Source organism: Scleropages formosus, chromosome 1, assembly GCF_900964775.1.
Source record: "Scleropages formosus chromosome 1, fSclFor1.1, whole genome shotgun sequence".
Classification (NCBI taxonomy): Eukaryota; Metazoa; Chordata; class Actinopteri; order Osteoglossiformes; family Osteoglossidae; genus Scleropages; species Scleropages formosus.
Window position 1 is genome coordinate 20,745,089 of NC_041806.1, and position 26,548 is coordinate 20,771,636.

Below are 26,548 nucleotides of genomic sequence, written 5' to 3' on the forward strand. Positions count from 1 at the left end.
GTGGCTGAACAGAAGGGGCTGATAAGCAGTCGGCGACACCACTGACTGACTGTGGGACAGACGGACGGTCTCAGTCAGTCAGTGGATGAGACACCAACACAGGGAAAGTGAGCGAGAGGACAGACTCCACACAGAGGGCTCCTGTCTCCCTAAACCGAAGGCTGCGGTAGTGAAGAGTCCCTGGGCGCCAGGTCCACGTCGCTCACACTTCCGCAAAGGGAGAGGAGGAGGAGGAGCGTCTCGCAGGCCGCTCGAGTTCCCCGCCGCTCGCGCTGTAGGCTCGCGCTCGCCCGAGACAGACGGCGCGTTTTCCCCCCTGTCCGCGTTCGGAGCCCCAGCGTTCTCGTCCCCTGCTCGCCACGATGAAGTAAGTACGTTTCTGAAACGTGTGTCTTTTCCAGTCCCCGCGCCACCTCGCTCTTCACAGAAACTTTCTAAGGAAGTGGGGAAAAAAGGTGCCGTTCGGAGTCGTGCAGGCGGCGGCGCTCACACACACATCTGATCCGGGGAAAACGTGCACTTGACTCGACGATACACACCGGCAGTCAACAAGTAAAGAACGTGACGTACTTTCAGAAGTCATCGTATCTTTGAAGAAAAAAAAAAAAAGAAGCAAAGTTTCTATGTCTGTCGTTTGCTTTTCTTTGACCCAACTGTTGGGCCAACAACATGCGCCAACAACTACTAGCAGTCGAGTCGCAGTCGCCTTTTTTCCTCTAGTTTAGTTTTCTCCCTAAGTGATATTAACTAACAGTCAGTGTTCCCGAGTACAGAATAATTGTATATATCTTTCCGAAACTTTTTTCGTAGTTCACAAATGATATCATGTTGAATATACGTTCCCTATAGCTATACTATAGCTAATAATGTACCGTCTGCCTCCGCTGAAAGATGTTTCTGTCGTGTCATCATCATGATCATGTGCCCCGAGGAATAATTCCGGTAACAAGGTGAAGGTGGTCGGGGGGGAGGTCGTGCTCAGCGACCGTAAAGGAGGCAAACATGCGTCGGACTGTTCGTTGTCCTGTCGGGGTGTGGGTGTGTGTGGTGGGGGGAGAGAGAGAGAAAGAACACCGTCACACCGCCACGCCGGTGTTTATACACACACACAGAGGCCGCGAGCGAGGCTCTTCCTCTTTGCTAATATTTGTTTCACTAAGTGTACCTTTTGATGTTTTTAATTTCCGTTTTATATGGGCTTCAGTGGCAAATTAAAATAGGTGCTTCGTTTGTCTAGCCAGGTGAGCACAACTTTTGCTCAGAGAGACCGGCTAGACTGTTATCTCTTTTGTTCGTTCTCTTTTTATTAATTTATTCAGGTTTTTTTTTTTTTCTTTCTTTCTCTCGGAAATTTCCGTCCCGCATTGACTGTACAAAGGAGACACAGCCAGCGGAACCGGAATGCTTTCTAATATTATCTCATACAAGCAAGTCTGCAGGCCTTTTTTTTTTGTTTTTTTCTTTTAACCCAAACCGAGCAATGTGCCGTGTACCTTATTTTGTACTTTTAACACTTCAGTTGTGTTTATTTTATCGGTTGGCTTCCTCATAATGAGAGGAGTACACTTTGTGTCCGGCGCGCATCGGCTGCACGTGTCTGGGGAAACACGAAGGGGTTCTGGGCTGCGATACGATCGGGGGAAGGGGGTGCAGGGCAGGACAAGGGAGGGGAGGGCAGGACGGAGAGGCTGTGTGAGCATCGCGCTCTCTCACTTACTCATCTCTGCCTCGTGAAGGTGGCCCGATGCGCGCGAGGATAAGATCGCCGCCGGTAGCGCAAAAAAAAAAAAAAAAGCGTCCGTTGCAAAGCCAGGCTGACCTACCTTCTGGAAAAAGTGACTTGAAAACCTCTTCCTTTTGACGTGCCTCTTGCGAGGTGAACAGAATGCGGTTCAGAGTTCATAGCGCTGAAAAAAAAAGGAGGAGGCGAGTCGGAGGCTGACGGTACCTGCGCGATCAGCACATTAGGGCCGCGCGCCGTCCCACTTTGGCGTGGACTAGTCGCGCGGCGCGGCGGTGACGCGCAGCGCTGCGTGATGATGGAGTTCAGTCAGCGAGCTTTCGCAATGGGACGCAAGATCCGGGATATGCTATTTATGTTTAACCAAGTTTTAGTTCTGCTGCGGTCTTTCAGTTGCTCATTTAATTGACTTTCTTAAATAATAATAATAAAAAAAAACACTTAAAGAAAATCACTGCAGTGTGTGTTCTCCTGTCGATGCATGAAGTGGCAGCGCTTCCAACCCCACGAGTTCATTTGCGTTCAGGCGGCCTTCGGTTGGCCACCTCGTCCACTCCAAGCAGCGCAGTAAGGACAGGTGGTCAACTAGTGGTCGGCGGTGTTCAGCCGGCACCACTGGAGCTACAGGTGTCCGAAGAGGATGACAGGAGGACGCGTGTGAGGCCACTGTGGGCACTTTTGTGTGAACTGGAAGGGCCTGAATTGCAGTACGGTCGAGCTCGGAGGAGATTCTGGAAGAAATCAGACCGACAAGTTACTTCACTTCTCGGACCTGATTATTAAAAACCCTGAAAAAGTCAGCAAGGATTCGCAGCTGCAAGGTCTTTTGTGTCATATATAGAGTATTTCTCTACTTAAAAGTAAAGCATGCTTTGTTTTGCGCTGTTTTGGATACTGGTGACTATTAGTCAAGCTACACGTTGTTCAGAGTAAAGTTTCCTTGTCCACAGGCCACATGAGTCAGACTAACAAAATTTCAGTGGAAGTGAGTGAACAAGACAATTTCTCTGTATTCATTTATCTGCGTGTTGAACCACAGTTTTTGCACATGAATGCTGAAGATGAAACTTGAAATGTTTCATGGCATAAACTGGTTTTACCTTCACTGGAAGAGTTTTTTTTGAAAAGCCTGTCACTGTCCGTCTTTAACTTAGGCTTATCATGGCACCTTGTCGTTCCATGAATAGTATTTGCTCCTGGGTTTAATCTGCCTGTAAGAAAAGCTTCCTTTATTTTATGAAATGTGCAGCCACTCCCTTTAGTTAAAAAGCCGTCGCTGATAATTCACTGGAAAAACATATGAAAAGTAAACAATGAAACGGGCAGAATTTTTTTCACGATCACGAAAGCAGAGACCAGTACTGCCACAGCATGCGTTTTCCCACATCGTACCGCAGCGTACCTTCGTTTAATTCAAAAAGCAATGACATTAAATACCAATGGAACTAGAACACAACAGCTACCGGGCTGAAGTCCCCAAAGTGGGCTCAGGTGTTCCAACTTTGTGCAAATAACTTAATTTCAGTAAAATGTACAGTTGAACAAGCAGCTGAAATTGAGAAACTTATTGCCGTTAAGGGTGAAAGGAGTAGGAAATAATTCACGCATATTCAGGTTCTGCTCATATGACATCATTTATTTGGCTGGTGTAGCTATGGCATGAAACACATCTGCAACTAGGTAGGCGAAATGTAAGTTAAAGAATTATTTGGCAGTTCTCACAAAGGAAAAAAAAAAGAGCACGCTGCAGATTTTGTCTACTACAGATCAGTTCAGGCCAGAATTGTGGCACAATACACACTAGACAGCTGGATGGTTCTGAAACCATAAAACCATATTAAAAAATGATTTATAGTGCTGTATCTTCATCCCTGCCTTTGTCCTACACTAGTTAAGATGGATCTTCTTGTTTGTGGAAAAAAAAACTACTGTCAAATCACTAGTGCCTCTTCCGATAATAGTGATTACTGTGAGTTATTAAAATATTAACAGTATTAAGTGTTATTACTATGTGCTGTATCAGATCTGTGTCAGTTCCAGGAGACCATCGCTGTGGATGCGTTGCTGTGCTTTTTTTGTTCTGTTTTTCACGATGTTGTGAAACGCTGTTTTCGGCAGGGCGCTTCCTCTGCCTCGCGCTTGACGCTGCTGGATTTCTGTGCGTGAGGCAGGATGATGCTCCCTACCGTGGCCATTTCCGCTGCAACGCAGCAATACAGGTACCGTCTGCTCTGTCCAGCATCACTACACTGGCGAGTGTCCCTGCTCCCCAGGTCTTGCACACGATAAGGCTGCCTCTGGAAATGAGATGCATGTTTATCGACTGGCTGACTGATTTATTATCCTTTCCCAGTTATACCTGCACGTTTTTTTAACTGTTATATAAGCAGCAGCGTTTATAACTGGTTGGACAGAAGTCAGATATACAATCGGTTTTCATGCTTTAATGTGAAAACACTGCATATTTTGAATTGGACAACCGAAAAGAACAATAAAAAAAAAAAAAAAAAGTCGAAAGATGAATGCCTTTTGCAGCACAAGATATTTATGGTAAACTGAACATTAATTGTAGCTCCAGTTATACATATTCAAGGGTAATGGTGAACATGTAAGTACCCAGACTCTAATACTCAAAATCTTGATTAAATAATGACAACGCAATTGGACATATTCCTTAAATTGTTTACATATAGATATATGTGCATAGAATTGGTGTGTCAGTTCTGAATTAACCAGTTTTCTTTGAAGTCATTCAGACGTCAAGTGTGATTTATTTTTGGGAAATGTTGGCTGAAGAGTGCTGAAGTGCTGCTGAAAAATCAGTGTGGTGTTCAGTTTGACAAAGTGTGCTCTACCAAATAACTGACAGAATTTCCTTGAACAAGGTGTTTTTATGGTAATGAGCCATAGCCTAGTTAAAGGAGCTTATCAGACGGCAGCATCGCAGGCCTTCTGCGCACTGTGTGGTTTCGCAGTGCACCTGCGTATCAACACAAGTGTGACACTTTCGATTGCTTTGGTGCCGATTGTCTGAACGTGGTGGTGGTCGTCCCGCGGGGGGGGGTGTGTTTCCAATGACGGAGGATTCCCGTGTTTTTGGATGTCAATCCCTAACAGTATTGGACATAAAAGGGTGCAACGAATGACATCGATGGCAACGCGGGCGAAGCAGTGTTCCCCAGGAGCCCTGAAAAGGGGTTTCGCGAACACACGTGTACTTTGCTGTGGTGGTTTAACAAGCTGGAGCCTATTTTCCTGTGTTTTTCAGATAACGTAACCAGTTCTCCCATTACTTGTCTTCATGTTGGATGGAAGGACTGAGTTTAAGTGTAAAAATGCCCTCTGTAAGCAACGCTTCACGTTGCCTGTTTTCAGGTGGACGCTTGCTCGTAGTTTGTAGCTGTGCTCTAATGTATTTTTAGTTTAACGGGTGCTTTATGGTAATTTTACTGCATTGTTAGTTGTGTGTTACGGAAATAAGTCGGCCACTCCGAAGGATCTGCCTTTCATTCGGCACGCTGCGTGAAACCGTGTGCCGTCCCTTCCGGCGCCATTGCTTCGCTGGCATCCTGTTCAGTGTCACTGGATTATTGCAAGTTGAGTCATGTCATTAATCACCCAAAGTTACTTTGCGAGCTGCAACTTTTTGTAGATTGATAGACGATCGAATACTTACAGGTTGCACTTTTAGAAACGTTGAGTTTAATCAAATTTAGCAGAGTCGTGCTTCAACTATGAATTAATATGTTTATTTTTGGAATATTCTGGGAGTTTCTTATTAATGTTTGGTAGTTTGTCTTGTGTGCTTTCACCAACATGTATTTTTATTTATGCATACCTTGATTAAGGGTGCTACAGCAGGAGGGGGATTCAAACTAGGAACATTTGGGTTACAAGGTAACAGCCCTAATTGCTACACTGTCCAGTGGCAGCCAAAACATGGTTTTTCCGAGGGCATGGAATGCATTCCGTAAGTATGAATTTATGTTTTGCTTTCATAAGGATGGTTCGCATTACGAGAAAACTGCCCAGGAATGTTGCGACACTGCAGCCCACATGTGGTCTCTGAAAGCCGCAGGACGATTGGGTTCTAGCCATCGGAAATGGACGCAGCGCCCCGACGGGAATGTGAACACTGGGCGCTTGTACTAAAAATTCTGCTGACCTGCGTCTGAGCTGTTTACGCTCCCAGACAGGACATGAGCCATGTGGTATCATTCTTCAGTTTGCTGCCACCTTGGTCCAAGGCAACTGAAACACGAGTTGTCATCTATTAAACTTACGATGATTTACCCGTACGATCAGAAGGGTATTTTTACGGTATGGTTGGTTATTTTTGATTGTGTATATGTTATTGGTTTTTAGAAGTATTTTTCACTGCTTGGTAGTGATCATAGCATGGTCTCATGGTACCACTACCTGTACATCATTGCGTTACAATAGCTGGCAGCTGAATTCAGTAGCGGATTCCAAAGTACTCAAGGTGTCATTAAGAAACTGTTTAAGTTGATATTGTCTCGTCTGTACTCGGCACTGTCACTGCTTTAACCGTTTAGTCGCTGTGCTATCCAGCACTCGATGTAACTCGATGGCCCGTTCGAAAACGAGAAGCTTTTGGGATCTGATTAAGGTTTCAGCGCTTAAGGTATGGCAGATCTTAAGATGGAACAGTTGATGAGAAACATCCAGTGTCTAGTTTGCTCAGAGCTCCGCAATGCTGAGTTTTGTAACCGCAAGCTCTGGCTCACCATTTCTGAGAAAAAAGTAGAGAGTATCCATGGAATCGATTGTGGTTTTGGATTTGTGCGTTTGCTGATGACAGATTAGCGTTTTACAACCAGAAACTGTTTCTTGAGGGTTCTGCTCTCGCAAGCCTGTAAACGCACATCCTTGCCTGAATTGTGAAAGCCGAAGAGTTCAGAGTTCGAGAAACGTACTAAAAATCTGCGAGAGACAGCTGAGGAACTGACGCACAGCTTTGGGGAAACTGTCATGTATTCCTAGTTATTTTCCCAAGGAGTAATGAAGAAGATTAGTTCATGGGTTCTGTTCATGGTGTCGTCGACATTGTGTAGCAGCGGGACGCAGTTATCTTCGCTGCTGCATTTAAGTGTTTGCCTGGATTATTGGTCAACTCTTTCATAGGGTTGTGCCTTGTACCTGTAAACCGACATAGTGGTCGTTGTGGCACAAAGCGCTGGGTGGTATGAGTGTGTATGGCTGCCATACTTTGTGGATATATTACACAGGCAGCTATCAAACGCTGCAGCAGATTTAGTGTAAGGGCTACACGGTTGTGTTGGGAGAACCACTTTGGTTACCCTCTTGTCCGGCTCCAGGCACCTTACCCAGCTGGAAGCCGAAGTGATGCCACGACCTGGATCGCTTAACCATCCAGAGGAGAATGACGAGACGCTGAGCGAGGACCGTCCATCCAGCGCCGAGTCCTTCTCATCCATAAGGTGCTTGGACCCAAGCCCACAAAGCCTCTCTTCCGTCAGCCATTCGAGCAGGATGGCAGAGATGCCCTGCTTTGGCCAGGAGCCCATGCGGCATGACTACGGTGCATACCAGCCACCGCTGGGTTTGCCGGTCGGGTACAGCCCCCTGACACCCTACCCTAGCCAGGCGGATGACTGCCACAGCACCATGGACTCCCGCAAGGAGGGCTGGCTACCCCCCAGCTGTGCCAGCAGCCTACCTTCCTACCTGTCTTCTTTGGAGCGGGCCAGCTACACCCAGAGGAGGTCGCAGTCCCTTCCCAGCCGACACAGCCCGAGCATGGGCAGCCTGGAGCAGCCGTTCCCCCTGTGCTCCATCCCTCCGCCTGGAGCCCTGCCAAACTACTGCCTGCAGCCCTGCCACTATGGGCCCCAGGCTGCGGCCTGCTATGCCCTGTGCCCTGGACAGGCCTTCGCGCTGGGGCCCTCACCCCATCACTTCCCTAGGCCAGAGTACCACTGGCCATACAGGCCGCACGGTGAGTTCGCAGGGCAGCAGAGCGCCGGCTCCGTCTTTGAAACGTGGTATGCAAGACACTCGATGAGGCTATTTGAATTGCTTTTGATAAATTTTTACATAGATACAAATGGAAAGTGTAGCGCTGCAAGCTTTGTTACTCGCTTTGTGTGTGTGATGATAGTCCAGCATGGTTCTTAGTCCTGCACCCAGCACATTTCATCTGTACCTCAACTGGATCTCTTCCTGCGTTGAAGAGCTATTGCATATGACACCTTACATCATAACACCCTAAGAGCCAAAAAGCTGTGCTCTGCCTTGCGGCAGTCGTTGCACCCAAGAGTTGGAGATGACAGTGCACCTGGCGGGGTGACAGTACAGACCTGCCCAGTGTCTATTGCTGACAATCCTGTTTTCCTGCTCTCTGTCCTTCAGGTCCCGACCCATGTGGATGTCACGATGTGGGTTTCGCACAGAGGTGAGTCAGCCCTACACCCATCCCAGGGAAAGGCCTGTTTACCGAAAAGAGATGAGACTGACTGTGGGTCCAAACACGTAGCCTCTCTTCGTAGCGATAGCCTTTATCTAAGGGGATGTCGAGTGAGCCGTAGAGGCAAGAATGCTCCGGCAGCCTCGTTTTCCAGCTTGTATTGACGTTCTTCACAACGAGTAGTGTGTTCTCTGCTCTCCTGCCTCTTTAACTATCACCTCAGTGTGTGTCGCCGTTAGTACAGGGTACGCAGACAGGGCTCGAGCAAATTCTTTATTCCAGCGCTTTCACTTGGTGCAAATTTTGACTTCTGGTTTGCACCCTGTCTTCCCAGCAGCGGGTACCCCCCTCCGCAAGCACAGCAGAAGGTCACCCGGCCCATCGCCCCACTGTCCTTAGCACAACGTGAGTAATGACCTCCCCCTTCCCGGCATGCAGTTTTATGAAAAGATAATGTACAGCAGCAATTTTAAATAAATAGTATTGTTTATTATCTTTTATATGTGTGTTTCAGTCAATGAGTTGTAAGACCGGCTATCGCATGGCAGTGTTGTGACTGCAAGCCATTAGTGCTAAGAGCTCAGCGGTATCACATGTGCAGTGCATATGTAAAATTTGTGGTAGTAATACAAATTAGCGATATTGAAAAACACAGTTAAGACATTTATTATGAATAATTACTCAGCCATCTTTGAAGGGGGGAGAAAAATCAGTAAAATGACAGTGTGGGGAAAACAGCAGGTGTATTCTGTCATCTGTGTGTTGCTGGGGTTCCGTCGTTCTCTGAAGTCACATTCTCTCTTGTCACTTTGATACAGGGAAGGCATTTGTCACGTATGAGGCCGACAGCGACAAACACGTCAATGAGATCATCAAGTTCGTGGCCTTGCTGCGGCACAACGGCTTTGACACGCATGTGAGTCTGCTGTGGCGCAGCGTCGGCTCCTTTCCGCTTTGGTTCCACCTGCTTTCAGGAGACACGCTGTCAGCCCAGGTGTCAAGGTGTTATCCAGTATTGCCAGTGGATCGAAGAATAAAACTGTGCGGTTCGCTTTGGACGAAAGTGCCGTGAAGTGAAGCATTAACGGAATCTCTCCACCGTCCCTTTTCGAAACACAGAATAGCTTCTCCTTGTTCCTGCTTATCTTCCACAGATTGACGTGTTTGAGCAGCAGTTCCGGAGTATCAGCAAGATTGACTTCATGGAGAAATACATCAATGAGGTACCGATGTGTTACTGGAAAGGCCATATCACTCTTCGACCTGCATGTCGCCTTACGTGCCAAAAGCGAATAGCATGACTCACTTTTCAATGTTACCCTGGGCTTTTTCGCCCGCGGTGTTCACTGTGTTTGATCCTAAACCAAAGCCTTTCAACTCGTTTCCTTCTTCACACACACACTGGCCACAGGAATAAGCTCTGTGTTGTTGGCCATGTTGCCCTCTTGCAGAAGGACTATCTGATCATCATAGCCATCAGCCCTAAGTATTACGAGACGGTGACCGGTGCACGGATGAGCGTGGACAATGATGAGAGGACTTTGAACACAGTATACATTCACAAGCAGGTGGGGTAAACTCTGTTATATTTCATTTCAGTTTAGTTGAAAGCCAATTCACGCAAACTGTAAGCACACCACGTACACAGTAAACACGTGAACAGCTGTAACTAGGATATGGAAAGTTTACAGTTTATACATTTCATGTATCAAGGTGGAGCAGGATGTTTATCAGTCGTTCGGTTGTTTTGGACTTCTGTCTATATCATGTTTCTCGGTGGTTATGTGAAAGTTGTCGGATGGCACGAGAGCCATCAAACTTATCTTGACGAAGTGGTTAGCACCATCAACACGCGCTCTGCCGGTGTGTTGAGCGTTCATCTTACACCTTTGTGTTCTGCATTTCAGCTGCAGAATGAGTTCATTCAGAACGGCAGCAGGAACTTCCGATTCATCCCCATTCTGTTTCCAGGTGCAAAAAAGGTGCGACTCCCAGCCTCAGTGGCTACTCATTTTCTTGCTGTTATGAAGAACATGCAGTAAAATGTAAATAACTAATAAAGTTTTCCAGGAAAGTAAACCTTTATGCTTTCCTGTCGAGTGTTGGCGTGGCTCTGCAATTTGTGTGAGCAGCACCTTGAGCAAAGCCTTCGCTTAATTGTGGCACACTGTGTCCCCTGCATGAATACATACAAAAAAGTCATGCAGCCTTCTGTTATACTTCTCATGTAACCAAGAATTTGGCCTTAAAGTACATAGGTTGGAGGACCCATCTGCTTTCCAAAAGATGGCTTTTATACGTTGTTGCTCCAGAAAGGTGCCATAAGTGCACGCTGCCAGTATTTGCCACACAAAATACGTGAATTTATCAAGTAAAAGCGTGCACGGCCTGTTCGCAGCCAGGATGTGGCATGGCCTCCTCCCCTGTAAAGGTTTTCAAAGCCCCAATTTCTAGCACACGGGACAAACAAAACAGTAGTTAAATTGCTTTTGTTGTTCTGGTGTTGACAAGCCTGTTATTTATGACAAAGCAATGTACTCAGTGTTCAATAAATCATGAGAACTGTGGCAAACCTGCTTTGATTTGTGGCACTTGGCATGTCAAGGCTGGAAGGCACCACCACCCAAATGAGTTTTCCATTATTATTAATATAGTCAGTGGAATGTTCTTGAACTGGGAATGTTGCCTTGAAGTGGCAGGCAAAGCAAAACCTGCACATGTACTAGGGGAGGAAAAGTCAGTAAAGTACAGCAGTAAAATATAGAATTTGATAGTGATAGAAGGCCACGGGGCCCAATTATTTCAGGTCTGGGTAGCGCAGGTGGTAATGTGAAGGCCCCATGGTTCAGTTAAGCCCCAGATAGTGCCAGGGATGGTGTGGGTGTGTGTGTGTGTGTGTGTGTCAGAGACGAAGATTAGTGCCACATGACTAAGTTATACACAGGAAGAATAATGGTTCGATAACGCCAGGAAACTCCTGCCTTGTGTGTTTCAGTGCCATGTTCCTGCGTGGCTCCAGAACACCCACGTGTACAGTTGGCCCAAGGACCGCGACGACATACTGCGCCGACTCATGCGCGTCGAGAAGTACAAGCCCCCTCCCATAGGCGTGCTGCCCACCATCATCTCCATTCCCCTGTGATGCCCTGCTGCGGCCGCGAGGGGGCGCGCACGCATGCGGAGGACGAGCGCACGAACTCGACCACCTCCGCGTCTCGGCACATGGTGCCCGAGGAAAGTCCCTCCAGGCCTGGTGTTCCGCACGTGAGCTCGGGGCCTCGTGATGCACGGGAGTGTGTTCCCCACCGGGAGACCCGTGGCCCGTCCTCGCAGGCGATGGCTAACGGGATCGCCCCCCATTCGCGCACGAAGTACGCAAACCTCCCACCGCTCACGGCCCTCGAATGAACTCTGACTTCTGCGCAAAGATTTAAACTTTAAGTTGCTGTTTCACAGCTTTTGCCAAAGTTTGTTTCCCACCATTTGCTCATTATGGGATTTTTCTCTAGATCTGCACGTTTTAAATGCAATCTCAAGCACTGAAAAACGACCTTTCCTAACCTTAAATGATTGTCGCTATTTATACACAGGTCTTGAGTATTGAAAAACGTAGTAACTATCAGAACTGGTTCACAAGCTTTTTGAACTAGAACGACAACACAAAGCACCCTGCCGATAAGATTTAACTGAGTGAGGGATCAGACTCCATTAATGATTAGGAGAAATGAGAAGAACTTGGCGTTTTCAGGAAGTTCAGGCCAGCTGCTGGCTGTAAGGAAACCTCACTGGTAGTGAACGTGAAATATGGCCGCAGTCTTTGTACACTTGCAGTGCTCCGTAGGTCCTGTGTTAGTGGTTTTTTTTTTTCCCCTCCTCGTACTGCTTTAAGGGTCGTGGCGCGGAAAGAATTGTCTCCAGGTGTGAGGCTACACAAGGTGAACAAACTGAAGTAAAAGAGCAGAATGACCACCGGTGGCACTTCTGCGGCCGTTGAGGCTCTTCTGTCCTACTTTATAGTGCTAAATATGAGAAACGGCGGCGGCGAAGGAAAGTCCCAGGCTGCACTCAGTAGATGCTGTGGGTGCCATGAATGTCCAGCATAGTTATATTTGAGGGTTCAGTTCTGTATGAGGAGTGTAAATAAAACCGTTTGCTTCATGCTGTTTTTCCTTTCTTTTGAGACTCCCTTGTTTTGCTACTGAATTCTGTAAAACAAAAGTGTGTATAACTTAATGTGGAGGCTTTGAGCGCAGTGTCGCAGACAGCATGTGACTGTCAGTGGCGTTCTTGTGTGTGCCCTGCTGTTTGAAAAGAGGTCACTCAGCGAGCAATGGGGCAGGAGTTGCAATGCACAGTAATTAAAGCAACATTTCTCAGAGCATTTGGGGCTCCTGTGCTCATTCACCTTTAGCTTCTACCGGTCAAACACGCGTTTTTGTCCTCGTCTGCATCCCTTTCTAGAGAAATTACCACGTTTCCACCCGCCCTCCATCAGGAAAAGCCCGTACAACGTCTCGACAAAAAGTTACAACAGTAGAGTAGCTAGAGCCACTGCTGACATGCTTGCAGTACAGTCATATGGTACGTACTAAGATACACCCCCGAAAAAAGGAAATTTGTCGCTGAATGGGCATAGCAACATGTTTATACGTTGCTAGGCAGTGATGTACGTTAATGTTCTCAGGAGTTCAAGTGAAATGAGTCACTTGCCTTCAGCTAAAGCAACTTGCAGTACAAGGAATCGCCCATTTATACAGCAGGGTGATCTTAGAGTAATTTGGGTCAAGTACCATGGACAAATGTACCAAAACAGGAGGGGGACCTAAAGGGACACATGCAGATCAACCAAAATGTGAAGGAACTTGCTAAATGGCATGAATACACTCTACAAGGATATTTAAGGAGAGGTTATGTCCAGTAGGGGACCTGCACAGGTGCAAATGTACCAAGTTCTTTTCCTCCTCTCACTAGGGTGACTATCTTTATGTAATAGAGAAATTTTAACTTAAAAATTAAATATTATATAATAGTTAAATTTTATTTAGCTCAAATACAAGTAGGCTGAACATAAGACTTTGGTCCCTTCCAGTTACATGAGGAACTGAAATCTTCCAGTATCCATGAGCCTCCAAGTAATTATTAAATACAGTTCTAAGCAACTTCATGCTTGGCTTTTTGGGAAAAAAAAGTTCATTTTAAAAAAGACACTGCAGGAAAAGTTCTCACAAAATTCATTTTTTTTTCGGCGATTATAGAACAATGTATAATGCGATGTGGGAATTTGAAATTTTAACTATTTCACTTTCAATTTGTGTCATTGTTTACAGAAACCCTCACAAGGAAGCAGCCATTTAAAAATCAGCAGAAGTGAAAGAAACTAGGAAACTGGGGGGGGGGGGAAACCTATTAATGTTTGCTTTTCTAGTATTTCCTATCAGAACAGTTAAAGACTCGCAGAATGATGTTTTGGTATAATACTGTAAGTTCCTGTGTCATCGGGTCCAAAAGACACATTTCAAACCCCAGAACGCAGACCTAAACGCAAAGTGACACCATCAATCCATTTAGCATTAGCCTCAGGATTCCTCCTCAGCAAAGAAATTAACTCACCACATTATCACAAAGTATTAAATGTCCAGCTGTGCACATTTGGTAAGACTCCTCTTGCACCTTAAGATTAACACTCTGATGATTTATCTTTAAGATAAAATGCCTGCACTTAGCTCACTAGTTTAAGAATTTTTAAATTTAGAAATAGTGGTTAAAAAGTTAATATTCAACCTTAATATAAAGACCAATCTGTAAAATACAAATTACACATACACATATTGTCTGAAGCTACTTGTCCCAGGTGGGATTGCGGCAAGCTGGAGCCTGGGCTGGCAACACAGGGTATGGGGCTGGGCTAGGGGGGGACACACCCAGGACGGGACGCTAGTCCATCACAAGGTAGCCCAAGCGGGACTCGAACCCCAGATGCACCAGAGAGCAGATTATAGTGCGGCATTAATCATGTGAACTTTGCTGTTAAATGCTGCCACCCCGTGGCCATAGGTGAGAACTGCAGTTCACTGGGGACCAACAATCGGTCAGTTCTGTTGGCGGTTTTCTCCATAGCGACGACACACTGCTTATCAACCGTTACTTTATCCAAGGTGACTTACAAGGTTATACACACACAGAGCACTAAACCACCTGCAATAAATTGCTCATTCGAGCAGCTCTGTAACCTAAGACACGTTACCAAATCGAAACCCACAAGGACTCGAACCTACGTCCATGCCTGCAGCTCAAGCGCTGCAAAGCACCTTTGCTACACGCTGTGCCACTGTGTTGCCCACAGGATAATTTAATATATTTTAACTGGATGGACGATTGGTCGGAAGGTTTGGAACCTTTCGAAACCACAGCCTTGATGGAGATTCGTATTTAACATTTCACACTTCATGGTCAAGTCCTGTGGAAGATGAAGCACAGTTGTTCCACCAGAGTGTGAGAACCCCCAAAGAGGCCCTCAGAGCTTGCATGAGGCCCAGGCCCTTTTACATTGTTTTGAAAGAGGGGTAAAAAGTATTTTAATGAAAATGGAATATATATATTCTTTTGTTTTTTTTTTTTTAATTTGTACAACTTGTGAGAGTCAAACTTTACTCTGGCTCCACTAGTTTGTACCTTTATCAAACACACACCCTCGGCTGACGCGAGACCCTACTGACTATGATGCTTTTTAAACATAAATGCAACATAACCTGTATAACCTGACAATGGAAATACTAAAAAAAAAAAAAAATCTTTATTTACCTGCATTTACATTTATTTAGTCAGTGCTTTCCTCCAGAGCACCTTACAGCATTAGACCAAGTACAATGAATAACTCCTATCCACAACAGGGTAATTTTTACTGTATCAGTCCTTCAAGGGTACTACAAGCAGGAGGTGGGGGTCGAACCCTGGTCCCTTCAAATGTCACTAAGTTCCTTTTCTATAAGCACTAACTGGGCTACACCGTTTCCCTCTTATGTATTTCCACGCAGTTATTTATTCTCGCTCATATTTCAGGTTAACATTTTTCAGTAAAAATGGAGGTGAACAGCCTAGTTTAGCAAAGCGCCAGTAGAAACACACTTGGTCTTCAACAGCCACACCATCTCCACCCTCAGCTCCTCTTCCAGCCACAAAGTGACCTCAGCTGGTGCTGCAGGTGCAAATCGGGTGTCGATTTAAATATCCTATAAACACCACAGCAGCGCAGCTTTTCATCAGGTGAATCACCAAAAGGCTCTTGATGGTTATTTTCTACTAGTGCAGTCTCTTACATGGTTTATAACGCAATTATTCATAGGAAGTAGCAGTAATTTTTAGCCAACACCTTCCACCAAAGCAACTCCTAATGTTGGGTTTGTACACTGAGCCACTTAAATTATGTAGCTAATGTACACACAGCCAGGTATTTTTTCACTGGAGAAATTCAGGATAACTTACCCTTGATCAAGGGTACCACAGCAGGATCTGGGATTGAAAGTTTTCAGTTGCAATAGGACAGCCCTAACTGCTACGCCACCCGTTGCCCCCTATGGTGGTAGTGCACTGGCAGTTGACTGAATGGGCAACAATGCAAGGATTACAGTGAATAAGTGATTAACCATGAATGTTACGGAACGATCTTGATGGACAGGATGGGAACGAGGTCAAACTGCATTTGTTTAGCACACTGTGTACCAGGCTGGAAGTTCAGGCTTGAGGACTGCTGTTGTCCTCCAGTAGGACCCCTAGATTACGGTCAACCACTGACAGAGCGCCTCTGCTGTCGACATCAACACAGCAAATGGAATCTGGAGCTGAGCTGCGTTACGCACCCTTTCAATGTGTCTTCTGGTGGCTCAAGGGTTTTTTTTTTTTAAGGCAACTTTCACTTTTTTCCTTTTCTTACCAGACTTCAAACCCCACACCGCCTAACTGCGGCTGCTCCTTTACCGCCTGCAGATCAGAGAAGTAATTCAGAGTAGAACTTGTTTCCTAAATCACCACAAAATAACCACGTCCCCCGTAACTTCTCAGTACGAGACCCATCTCGTTAGAAGGAACTCACTGAAGCTCCCGGCTGAACGGTTTTAAAACCAAAAACCTACGTGATGAAAAGTCCTCTACCCAACAACAAAAACATCTAGAGATTTCTAAGTGTATAATTTTTAATAAACAAAATTGCCACTTAACTGTGATAACACATAAGTAAATAAGGGAAATCTCTTTCAAATTTGGGATTCACAAGTATTAATTTCTTTACAATAATCAGTGTTGGTTGCATGTTCTTGACCTTAACAGGAAAATATTAAAAGTAACTGACAATTACAGGATATTAATACAAATTCATTTTTGCAAAAATTATTATACACCATTTTACAAAATGTATAAGAGTCATTGTTAATTCAGAGTATCAACTTGCAGCATCAATTTTCTACGACATCCTGCACCACACATGTGTTGAGGTGATTGGCTGCATGTGCTGTTCAACAATCAGAAAATTAACGGCAAAACAATGACAAAGACTGCATTCCTTACCTTGTATAACTCAGAAATAAAAGAATTATCCTTTTTTAAAGCTTAAGGGAGGGAATTTGAGAACGGTCAATGTTCTCATCATCAAAGTTTTTACAAGTAACTCTCAGCCCCATTGTCTTGACCTCCAGGCAGCATCAGTCACCTTTACACGTGATTCAGAAAGGGACTGCAGATACATTCATTCAATGTTCATCTTGTCAACAGAAATGTTCATAAGAAGTATGTCCCGGTGCTACTGAACCGCTGAAAAAAGCTCATCTTACTCTACCAAACATCACCGGGTTATGAATTAATGCAGCACACTTATTAATGCGCACACAAAGTGTACCCTCAAAGAATACCCTTGTACAGTCCTTCTGCTGTGGCTTCTTCTCCCACCTTCCCCTAAAAGGGTGACTCCATCAACGAACAGCAAGCACAACGGCACCTGTTGACAAGGGCTGAAGGCAGCAAATGGGCATGATGGGAGGTCGCTCCCTCATGATATGCTTTTCGAAATGCTTTTGCGAAATGCACATCCAGTGTTGGCATCAGCGCTGGTATCCTGGATACAACTCCCAGCAGAGAGCGACGGAGGTGACAGGTACAGCTGTAGTGCTCGCTGGAGGCAAAGATCCCCTTTCAGGCCGAGCTCAGCAGGGTGCTGGACTAATTAAACATGATGGAATCTGGATCCTGGTTCATCATCTGAGCCATGTGTCGCAGAACATCCTTCTTAGTGATGATTCCCAAGAGGCGTCTGAAAGGACCCAGAACAACACTTTCTGACCACTGGGATGATGGGAAACAGGGAGGGATTTAAGGGTCAAAAGAGGTCACCGACTCACCCGCTGCGCGTGACCAGACACTGCCGGAGACCCAGCTTGCGGAAGATGTCCACCACTGTCTCCATGGGGGTGTGGTCAGTGACCGTGAAGGGGCTGAGGTTCAAGATGCAGCGCAGCTTGAGGGGCTGAGGGCAGCTTGGAGGCAGTAGGGGCATTTCCTCAGTGAAGTACACCACCGAGTTGCTCACCACGCCCTCCTGCTTCTGCCGAGCGTTTTCTGGAAAAGGTAGACGCTGCGGTCACTAACCACTCGTCTACCACACAACTATGAGACCTCTGATACTTTAATACATTTACATTTATTCATTTAACTGATACTTTTCTGCAAAGCGACTTACAATGTTAAGGTTACAATTATTTACCCATTCATATCGCTGGGTAATTTTACTGATGCAATTCAAGGTAAGTACCTTGCTCAAGGGTACTACAGCTGGAGGCAAGATCAAACCTGTGACCTCTGGGTAGACAGGCAGCAGCTCTAACCACTACACTACCAGATGCCATGCTAATAGTGGTCTCTGTCAGGTTACAGTTAAAACAGTCACATTACTACCTGGGAGCAGCAGGTGGCGTAGTGGTTACAGCTGCTACCTTGCACTCAAACATTTAGAACAAACCTTATAATTTAGACAAGCTTAGATCATTTAGAACAAACCTTATTAGTCCATAATATGTTTTACTTTTAAGAAAGAGAGCCTGAAGGTATAATAAAACCTAGTACTGGAAAACAGGGTCGGCCACGAATCAATGCAACTGTGAAGCCAGACGCAACAGACGTTTCCGACTGATAAAACGTAGTAACTGATGTTCTGACATTAGAGAAGGGCTAAAATTAGCCATTGTGGTGACTACGAGGTTGTGAGGAGGGTGGAGGGAAGGGCCACTGGGGGACAAGGCAGGACACCCACTGATGGCCAGGGTCAGGTCCCTGCGCTGCACGAAGCCGATGAGGCGCTCCGATTTGCGAGACACCACCACAGGGAAACCGTTGTAGTCCGTCTCCTTGATGAGCTCCTCCACGTCCTCCACCGTTGTGCCATCCTGCGTGAGCACGGCCAGGGGCGGTTCCCCGCGACGTGGGTGCATCACGTCCGCGGCAAGCGTGCGATGCGTGAACTCGTCCTTCGTGTCCAGGAAAGGGTAGCCGTTTAGCTGTATGTGCGCCTCATAGATGCCCTCGCGGCCAAAGGCATCACCCACCCACTTGCTGGTGACGGCAGCCGCCATCAGGGGCACAATGTACTCCAGCCCCCCTGTCAGCTCAAACATGATGACTACCAGAGACACCGTCATCCTTGTCACACCACCTGCACGAGTCCACAAAAGGAGGTGCCAGTGAAGACACACAGGACAAATTATGCTCCTCCCATTACTTCCCTGTACACCCCCAACCTGCACTAAACACAGAAAATGTATGAAAATCAACGCTAAGACCCCCCATATTTGCAGTGAAATTAAAGCGCTTGTAAGAGCAACGAGCCGCAGTTGTGGAAACTGGGGGCTCCAGTATGCAAAGACACGTACGAAGTGTCACACCTGTCTCGGCGTAACCGACCACGGGTGGGAAGATGACCGTGTGAGCTCACCCAGACATGCAGCAGCGCCCACCATGGCGTAGAGGCCTGGCGTGACGCAGTCAGCCCCCGGACGACACCATTTTTTAAAGATGATCCAGTCATGGTGGTGGTAAGCCATTTGCTCCACAGCGATGCCCATGATGCGTCCGGCGATGGCGCCCACAGCCATGCTGGGGATGAACAGGCCAGAGGGGACCTGCAGCCCCAATAAGGACGGGTTGTTTAAGGTCATTCCACCAAGTCTGTGGACATGGTCGTTCTCGTTCATGCAGCTCAGGTAATTCGTGTACAGGGCCCGTCTAAACAGGCTGTTGCTGAGCGTTTTACAGAGAGTAATTTCAAAGGCACAGAAAGACGTGTCATATAAAGTGAGCACAAATGTGGTAAAAAATCTACTGAAAAAATGAGAACATTTAGGATGCGACTCAGTCTGTCAGCAAACAGAGGCCAGAAATACTGTACCGCATTTTCAAAGGTGGCCTGGCTGACACCCACCAGGTGTGTCACACTGACCTTTATACCGAAGGTGAAGATGGTGACGACGATCTTGAAGATGAGCGCGAGCGCCAGCTGCCAGATGGCCGTGTACACTCCTGGGCCGGCAGGCCGGTCCGGAATGTCATCCACGGGCCGGGTCATGTTGGGGTCATTGACATAATCGCAGAGGCGGGATGAGTCCAAGGGGCCGCAATCATTGAAGAGTTCCGAGATGAGCTGGCTGGTGCTGCGACGTGTGTAGGGGTTGGGGAAGGCCACCACAGCGGTGATGGCTGTCACTGCAATCACCTCCAGCACCGGGTAGCGGCCCAGCCGTGTGGTCTTGCGCCGGCGGCACCAGGCAATGTTAGCGCGGATGAAGAGAGCCCCCCACACGCCCCCGAAGACCCCCAGCAGGATGAAGGGCACCAGTTCAGCCATGTACCAGGGGGTATGATACTCCACGTAGAAGAGCACCAGGCGGTTGTTCCCAAAGGGGTTAATGGAGCGCAGGGTGAAGGCGGCTACCAGGGCAGCAAAGAAGGACCTCCACAGGGTTTTCAGGGGGAAGTAGTAGCTCACCTGTGAAAACGAAGAACACACACTTCTAGAGACACTACAGAGACACCAAGAACGCAACATGCAATGGGACATAGGGAGTGTGTACCTCCTCCAAGCTGAAGAGCACCCCTCCTATTGGAGCCCCAAAGGCCACAGACACTCCTGCTGCCGCCGCTGCAGACAACACCTGTAGATCACACACCCAACATTCCCATTACTGCTGTTCCAATAACTGAGCTGGAGTAGTAGCAGAGAGGAGACTGGCGTAGCCCGATATAGGGATGCTGACACAACAAACGTTACGGAATTTTGGAAATTTTGCACAGGGGTTCGTGGAATGAGCTCACCTCCCGCCGCTTGCCCTCGTTTTTGCTGTACTTTGAGAAGAGGCTGCTGAAGAGGTTGCCACAGCAACAAGCCACGTGTACCAGTGGGCCCTCCTTGCCAAGGCTTAGCCCCGAAGACACAGCCAGCACCAGGGTGACCGTCTTTATCAGCAGCGTCCACTTGCCCAGGTAGCCCCGGATGATGAAGCCACTGAGGATGGTTTTTATCTGTGCGGAGCAGCATCGTGGGCCTTAACACTTCCACACACGTGCTCCCGAACACCCTCTGGCATGCTGTCACGTGGACGGTTGAGGCTCACCTCTGGGATGCCCGATCCACAGGCGTAGGGTGCAAAGACTCGCACCAGGGATACAGCTAGGAACGCAAAAAAAAGAGCCCACAGCACATACAGGAAGTAGTTGAGCACATATGCTCCAGCACCCTAGAGGGGGAAAAAAAAAAATAAACAAGGAATTACCCTGCAAGGACTTTAGAGCGGTAACTCACAAAGAGGGATAGTTGAGTTAGTCACTAGTGTCCCTTAGCGCTTTTTCTACAGGATAGCGTAGGAACTCGGCTTCAGCTATTTGACCAACTCAGGAAAATTCTCGCTTTAATCGTGAGTCAAGGAGTTGAGCCTTGCTGGCCTCCCTGCCTCTGATTTCAAGGATGGTTTCAATCCCACTCTCTGTGGAGCCTTTAAAAAGACTAAGTGCTGTCATTAGCTCAAAGAAAGAGGCTACATGAGCGCTCCTTTAGGCGCTGGCCATGGTGGCAGAACACAGTGCTGCACTTTGGTCTCAGCCAGAAGGTCAAGGAGGACAGAGTGGTTTTCAGGACTAATCAGAGGAACCCGAGCGAACCTCGGCATGGCCCGTCATCAGCTCCGACCACGTCTGCCACTGAGGACATTTGTCACGGTCGTCGAAGGTGGTCTCATTGGAGGTCCAGCAGCACTGCTCGTGGCTGTACCAGAGCGCCGAGAGGCACACGCCCTCCTTCAGGTCCGTCATCCAGTCCACGGCAAGGTCGATGACACCCGCGAGCGTACCTGCGCAGCATACGAAGGCACACGCTCGCATCGTGCGTTTCCCCGAACACGTGAACACGTCCTGATTTCAGGGCTGGGGTGGCGAGCCGTTTCCATCTTCGAGTCTCACCTGACAGGAGCCCAATGAGCAGCATCACCACCCATCCGGACCACGCGTCCAGCAGGCTCTTGGTGAACTCCCAGAAGGACTCCTTGCTCCTGCTGGCGATCTGCGAGGACGAACGACCGCGAGGTAAATCCGTCGCTCCGCACACGGGCCGAGGACGTAACGCGGCGAGATCTCACCTTGCGGTGGCGGTCCGTGTCACGCGACTTCTCCCGCAGCCAGTCGATGGTGTGGAAGTCCTCGTAGGTGCTCACGTCTGGGAAGGGCTCGTCAAACAAGTCCATCGGGTTCCCCCAGCCGTTCACCTCCTCGCCGGGGGTCACGCTCGGCCCCGCTGTGACACACCAGACAAGGACAAATATGTAAAGCGCCTCATTATTCCACAGCACACGTCATCTCACCTGTGGCGGCTCCCTGTTTGTTTATTTCCCGACCCGATGTCCTTCACAGTTTGTCCATTTCATTATAGCAGCTCGTGAGGCTGAGATGCCCCCCGGACACTCAGTCCCAGGGTTGCCACTGAACACGTCAGTTAATAAACTGCACTCATTCACGTTATTTATACTAGGCCCTATGTCACAGATCGGTCAGCGTTGTGGTTGTTCCGGCAGTTTGTTAGTGAGCTGTGAGGCGGCGGCTTTTTCCCCGTCTACACAAAACGAAACCGGTTTAAAGGCGCAGCTCACCGACCGTTTGAACGAACAGCCAATTCCCGATGTACTTAATAACACTTTCGCGCGTTTTTAACCGACGTGTCCGCACTGCAAGGGGGCCCCAGTCACCGGTGTAGCTGGAAGGCTAACTGAGGGTCCGCCTACCTTCGGCCGCCATCGCGTCCCACCGCGAGCCGCAGTCCTCACGCGCCACGTATTCCCGCGCTGTCGCGAACCATCGAACGCGACTCCGAGCGCAGCGCTGCCGTGTGGGAGCAGGGAGCAGGGAGCAGGCAGCAGGGCACGGAGTTCTACGGAGTTCTACGGAGTTCTGCGCCTGCGCCTGCGCCTGCGCGAAACAGCTCTCTCTCTCTCTCTCTCTCTCTCTCTCTCTCTCTCGCGCTCGCTCTCTCTCTCTCTCGTTTTTCCACAAGTGTGAGCGCGAGAGTGTGACGCCACACGCCCCCAGCCGGCGCTCCCGGGGAGGCACAGGGACGGAACCCGCCAGTGGGCAGGAGCGCTGCGCCAACAAGTGAAGAGTCCGAGCGACGGAACTGAGAGAGCGGATAAAGTGCGAACACAGCTGTCGTGCTTTTTTTCCTGTGCTGTGCTCTGTTTTTGTCTTTTTACCTCGTTAAACGATTTACTGCGTTTTGAATTACGTCAGTGTTGTGTTGTGCCATTTTTATCGCGTTTAATTTGTGGTGTCGCCGAATTTAGTTGTACTGCCTGGCCCTGGCCCCTGGCGTGACACAGGAACTGTCTTTTAAAGCAATGAATAAAAGTATTCATTGCTTACTGTTCTGTACTTTGTTTTACTCCATTTGCCTTGTATTTGCGCGGCACTCTTTCGATGTACGAAATCAATACTCTGTACCGTACGATCTGCGTTACTGATGTTTAGGCGGGAAAATTTAGTTATTATATATATTATAGTTGTATTGTGGGTAAATTGTAAACAGGGGGCTCAACCACTAGGGCAATTTATGGGGAAACTGATGGGGTGACTGTGTTTGCGACGGTGTTAGGAGAGAGTCTGGAAATGCTAAGTAGGAGGGGAAGACTTGCTAAAAACGCAGGTCCTGGAGAAAACGGAGTCCTCGGACCGCGAGTGTTATTTACCTGGTGCTGGTGTTCAATTTACCCCTTCGAGATGAACGCTGCGTCCGCGTCCTTCTTCTGCCCATTTGAACCCACAGCGCTGCGTGCTACAGTACCTTCCTGAAAACGGTCTGGATAACGAAACCGTATTCCAACCCAACCGGAAAACCCCAAATAGCTATAGAACTCAGTACAGTTAGAACACCTATCATATCATGGTTTCAGCACAATATAAAATGCATTTACATCTCAGAAAACAATAACTGCAGCACCCCATCAGAAGAAAAAATCTGAATGCAGACACGTAAATCTGGTGAGGAGTTCGGACATCCGGGAGGAACCCAGAGTAGAGCCGCTACCTCTCCACATTGAGAGGAGCCAGTTGAGGTGGTTTGGGCATCTGATAAGGATGCCCCCTGGGTGCCTCCCTTTGGAGGTATACCGGGCACGGCCAACTGGGACGAGGCCCCGAGGTCGGCCCAAGACCCGCTGGAGGGATTATATCTCACAGTTGACCTGGGAATGACTGGGGATCCCCCAGGCTGAGCTGGAGGAAGTTGTGGGGGACAGGGGTGGCTAGGCCTCTCTGCTCTCCCTGCTGCCACCGAGACCCTATTAGGACAAGCGGGATGGAAGATGGATGGATGGATGAATGGACACATGAATCTCTTCATGATTAACAAAACACTCAATGAGGTCATTAATGGGCGTGTTTCTAGGCAATGTGGTTCAGTAAGGAATGGTGTTTTCCTTTATCTCGTACACAGCAACAAACATTTAGTAATAAAATTAATGTTAAACAAGTGCAGACAACACTTTAAAATAAAAAAACAAGGCAATTTACCATTACCGTACTCAGTGAGTGAAGACAAGAACAGTTTTTGTGGGTGCAGGAGGGAAGAGGCTTGGCAGTCACTCTTGCACTGAAGCTGCACAAACACATCAAAGCAAACACAAGGGAGGAAACCAACGGGAGACACCTGATGGTACCCCAGCACTACCTACAGTACATTGCTGCACTTCTGCTTCACCTGCACAACACGTGACTTTTAAAATTTGTTTGGATGCTTCAGATAAATTTCATTGTGCTGGTTTTTTGGTTCTGGGAATGAAAAATTGGGTATCAAAACAAAAGAGCCAGTATACTAAGATTTAGAGTTAATTAATTGAGGGATGCCTATGTTGTGTATTTACAGAAAATGTTACACTGCAGTGCATGACATCCAGTTCAGGGCGTACCCTGCCTCACACCCTACGGCTTTGGATCATTCCCCACTTTGGACAAGCGGTTGATAATGGACCAATGGATGAAAATGTTTTTTTTTTTTTAAATTCATTACAACTTTATTTGAAGTTTGTATAGAACATGTGACTTGTGAATAAATGTACCTTTAATTGTGATTACTTGGGACGTAGTGGTATGTGTGACATTGGAGTTACAGACAAATCCAGTTATGAACAGACTTTCCGTTCCACATTGTGTTCATAATCTGAGGAGCCACCATACAAATAAGTTTTTACAGTCACACAAAATAACTTCCCCCAAATATTCATCTTCATATTTTTTTCTTGAAAAGGGTTTAAAACCACTCTACTAATGACATTTATTGTAACGTGTGTCCTATCTTACTTTCCTTAAAACTGTCTGGTGAGTATTACTTAACCAGAAGCTTCTCAAGGTTTTTGTGACCAACTTATATTTATACAGATGAAATGTCAGCCAAAAAAATCACTGAACATCACAACTTTGCTCGAAAGTTTAATGCTTACTCTTCGCAACAGTGACAACACACTGAAGATGTTATTAGAGAAATAACATAAGTTCTGAATACAATGTTTTAATATATATTTTCTCTATATATTTTAAGTACAGGTAATAATTAATATTTATAATAACAAAAGACACTGAAAATATAATAAAATGGATTAAAAAAGTGACAAATTGAATGTAAATACGTTTTCAGTATTAGGCATCAGAAAAAAAGTCAGTCAAAATTTCCATTCCACTGTATGAGAAACACTGAAGTGCCATTTTTACAGGCTTACAAAATACACCTAAAAGCAGGGAATTTCTCCATTTCCTTCAAGGAAAAGTACTATAAAATAAGTTACAGTACAGTGAATTTGTCTAAACTGACTTTGTTCCCATCTTCCAGCCTTTTGTAAGCATACAAAACATCAAAAAAATTGTAAGAAGTGTAAGAAGAAAAGTTTCTTTTTTTATAAAATATACTTTTTAAAACAAGGAAAACCTAGCCCTGTTGTTATCAATAGTTACATAACGTATGAATGTGCATGTGTGTGTGCATATATAAAGTATATCCACTCACAAACATGCCTTTCCTAAAACTTGCATATGAATAGCTTTATTTTTCATTGATGATGAAATGATAACTACAGTTTGTTGTGATTACTTCATGAAGCTCAAACAAAACAAAAACAAATACTTCATATTTGACCATATGTAAGGAGATCAGAGGTTGGTTCCTCATACATCGTCCGCTGGTAGAGGAGGTATGTTGAATCTTGGTCTGGTGAAAAAGGCCATCTTCTCTCTGTGCGCACAGAAATGTAGGTGTTTCATTAATATATTTCACCTCAACCGCATTCACGGAGCTCGCGGCACAGGCGGAAGGATCCAGACCCGCAGAGCAGAAGCTCTTCTGCTTCTCACCACTCAGACGCTTGGATGCCGTGACTGAAATCATTTTGACATCTCCCCTGGGATTTAGATTGTGAAGCAGTCACTGACTGTAAGGTTTGTCTAAAGCCTGCAGGATCTGAGTCCTCCAGGCCTGTGAGCACCTCCCCCTGGCCAGTGGTAGCAGGATCATGGTAGAGATGGGCAATATATGATCACTGTTTGGGAAGGACTGGTCAGCTTGAGAGTGCTGCGATAGTGATGACAGGGTAGTGGAAAACTCCCTTTAACCACCCACCTGAAGGTCTGCACAGGGAGTGGCTCCTTCTGGCCCTGTACCCTCATTTGGTGGACCTCTTTGGATGCCTTCCTCAGCCTCCTCTCAACTGCTTCCTCTTGCCACTGCTCACGCTTGCTCTGCTTTGCCTGCAGGCCATTCATAGTCACACTATTTAATAAGTCACCACAGAAGATCACCG

General features: G+C 46.9%; 3 protein-coding genes across 7 annotated transcripts in view; 1 reads left to right on the forward strand and 2 right to left on the reverse strand.

Annotated features, from left to right (window-relative positions):
- The first annotated feature begins 234 nt into the window (after positions 1–234).
- traf3ip2l (TRAF3 interacting protein 2-like) lies at positions 235–12,568 on the forward strand. Of its 3 annotated transcripts, none has more exons than XM_018750125.2 (10): positions 235–367; positions 3,860–3,960; positions 7,081–7,721; positions 8,135–8,177; positions 8,524–8,594; positions 9,008–9,105; positions 9,344–9,412; positions 9,641–9,757; positions 10,097–10,171; positions 11,185–12,568. In XM_018750125.2, exons 2-10 carry the CDS (start codon positions 3,914–3,916, stop codon positions 11,329–11,331), a joined length of 1,308 nt encoding a protein of 435 aa, XP_018605641.1. In that variant the 5' UTR covers positions 235–367; positions 3,860–3,913; the 3' UTR covers positions 11,332–12,568. The 3 variants fall into 3 exon arrangements, with proteins under 3 accessions (XP_018605641.1, XP_018605642.1, XP_018605643.1); XM_018750126.2 differs by having other exon boundaries at positions 8,527–8,594; XM_018750127.2 differs by lacking the exon at positions 3,860–3,960.
- A 3,968-nt stretch (positions 12,569–16,536) lies between these two features.
- LOC108933243 (H(+)/Cl(-) exchange transporter 4-like) lies at positions 16,537–22,675 on the reverse strand. Its single transcript, XM_018750176.2, has 12 exons — positions 22,493–22,675; positions 21,854–22,008; positions 21,678–21,777; positions 21,381–21,568; positions 20,837–20,959; positions 20,538–20,744; positions 20,297–20,377; positions 19,666–20,211; positions 19,162–19,348; positions 18,484–18,882; positions 17,576–17,792; positions 16,537–17,487 (listed from the first exon to the last, which is right to left on the reverse strand). Exons 1-12 carry the CDS (start codon positions 22,503–22,505, stop codon positions 17,397–17,399), a joined length of 2,307 nt encoding a protein of 768 aa, XP_018605692.1. The 5' UTR covers positions 22,506–22,675; the 3' UTR covers positions 16,537–17,396.
- Positions 22,676–25,308: 2,633 nt separating this feature from the next.
- wwc3 (WWC family member 3) overlaps positions 25,309–26,548 on the reverse strand; it is a 35,067-nt gene continuing 33,827 nt past the window's right edge. For all 3 annotated transcript variants that reach the window (XM_018750117.2, XM_029253551.1, XM_029253552.1), the window contains exons 22-23: positions 26,368–26,495; positions 25,309–25,983 (exon numbers count right to left, since the gene is read on the reverse strand). In XM_018750117.2, the coding sequence (XP_018605633.2) occupies positions 25,917–25,983; positions 26,368–26,495 (195 nt within the window). In that variant the 3' untranslated portion in view covers positions 25,309–25,916. The remainder of the gene's footprint in view (positions 25,984–26,367; positions 26,496–26,548) is intronic.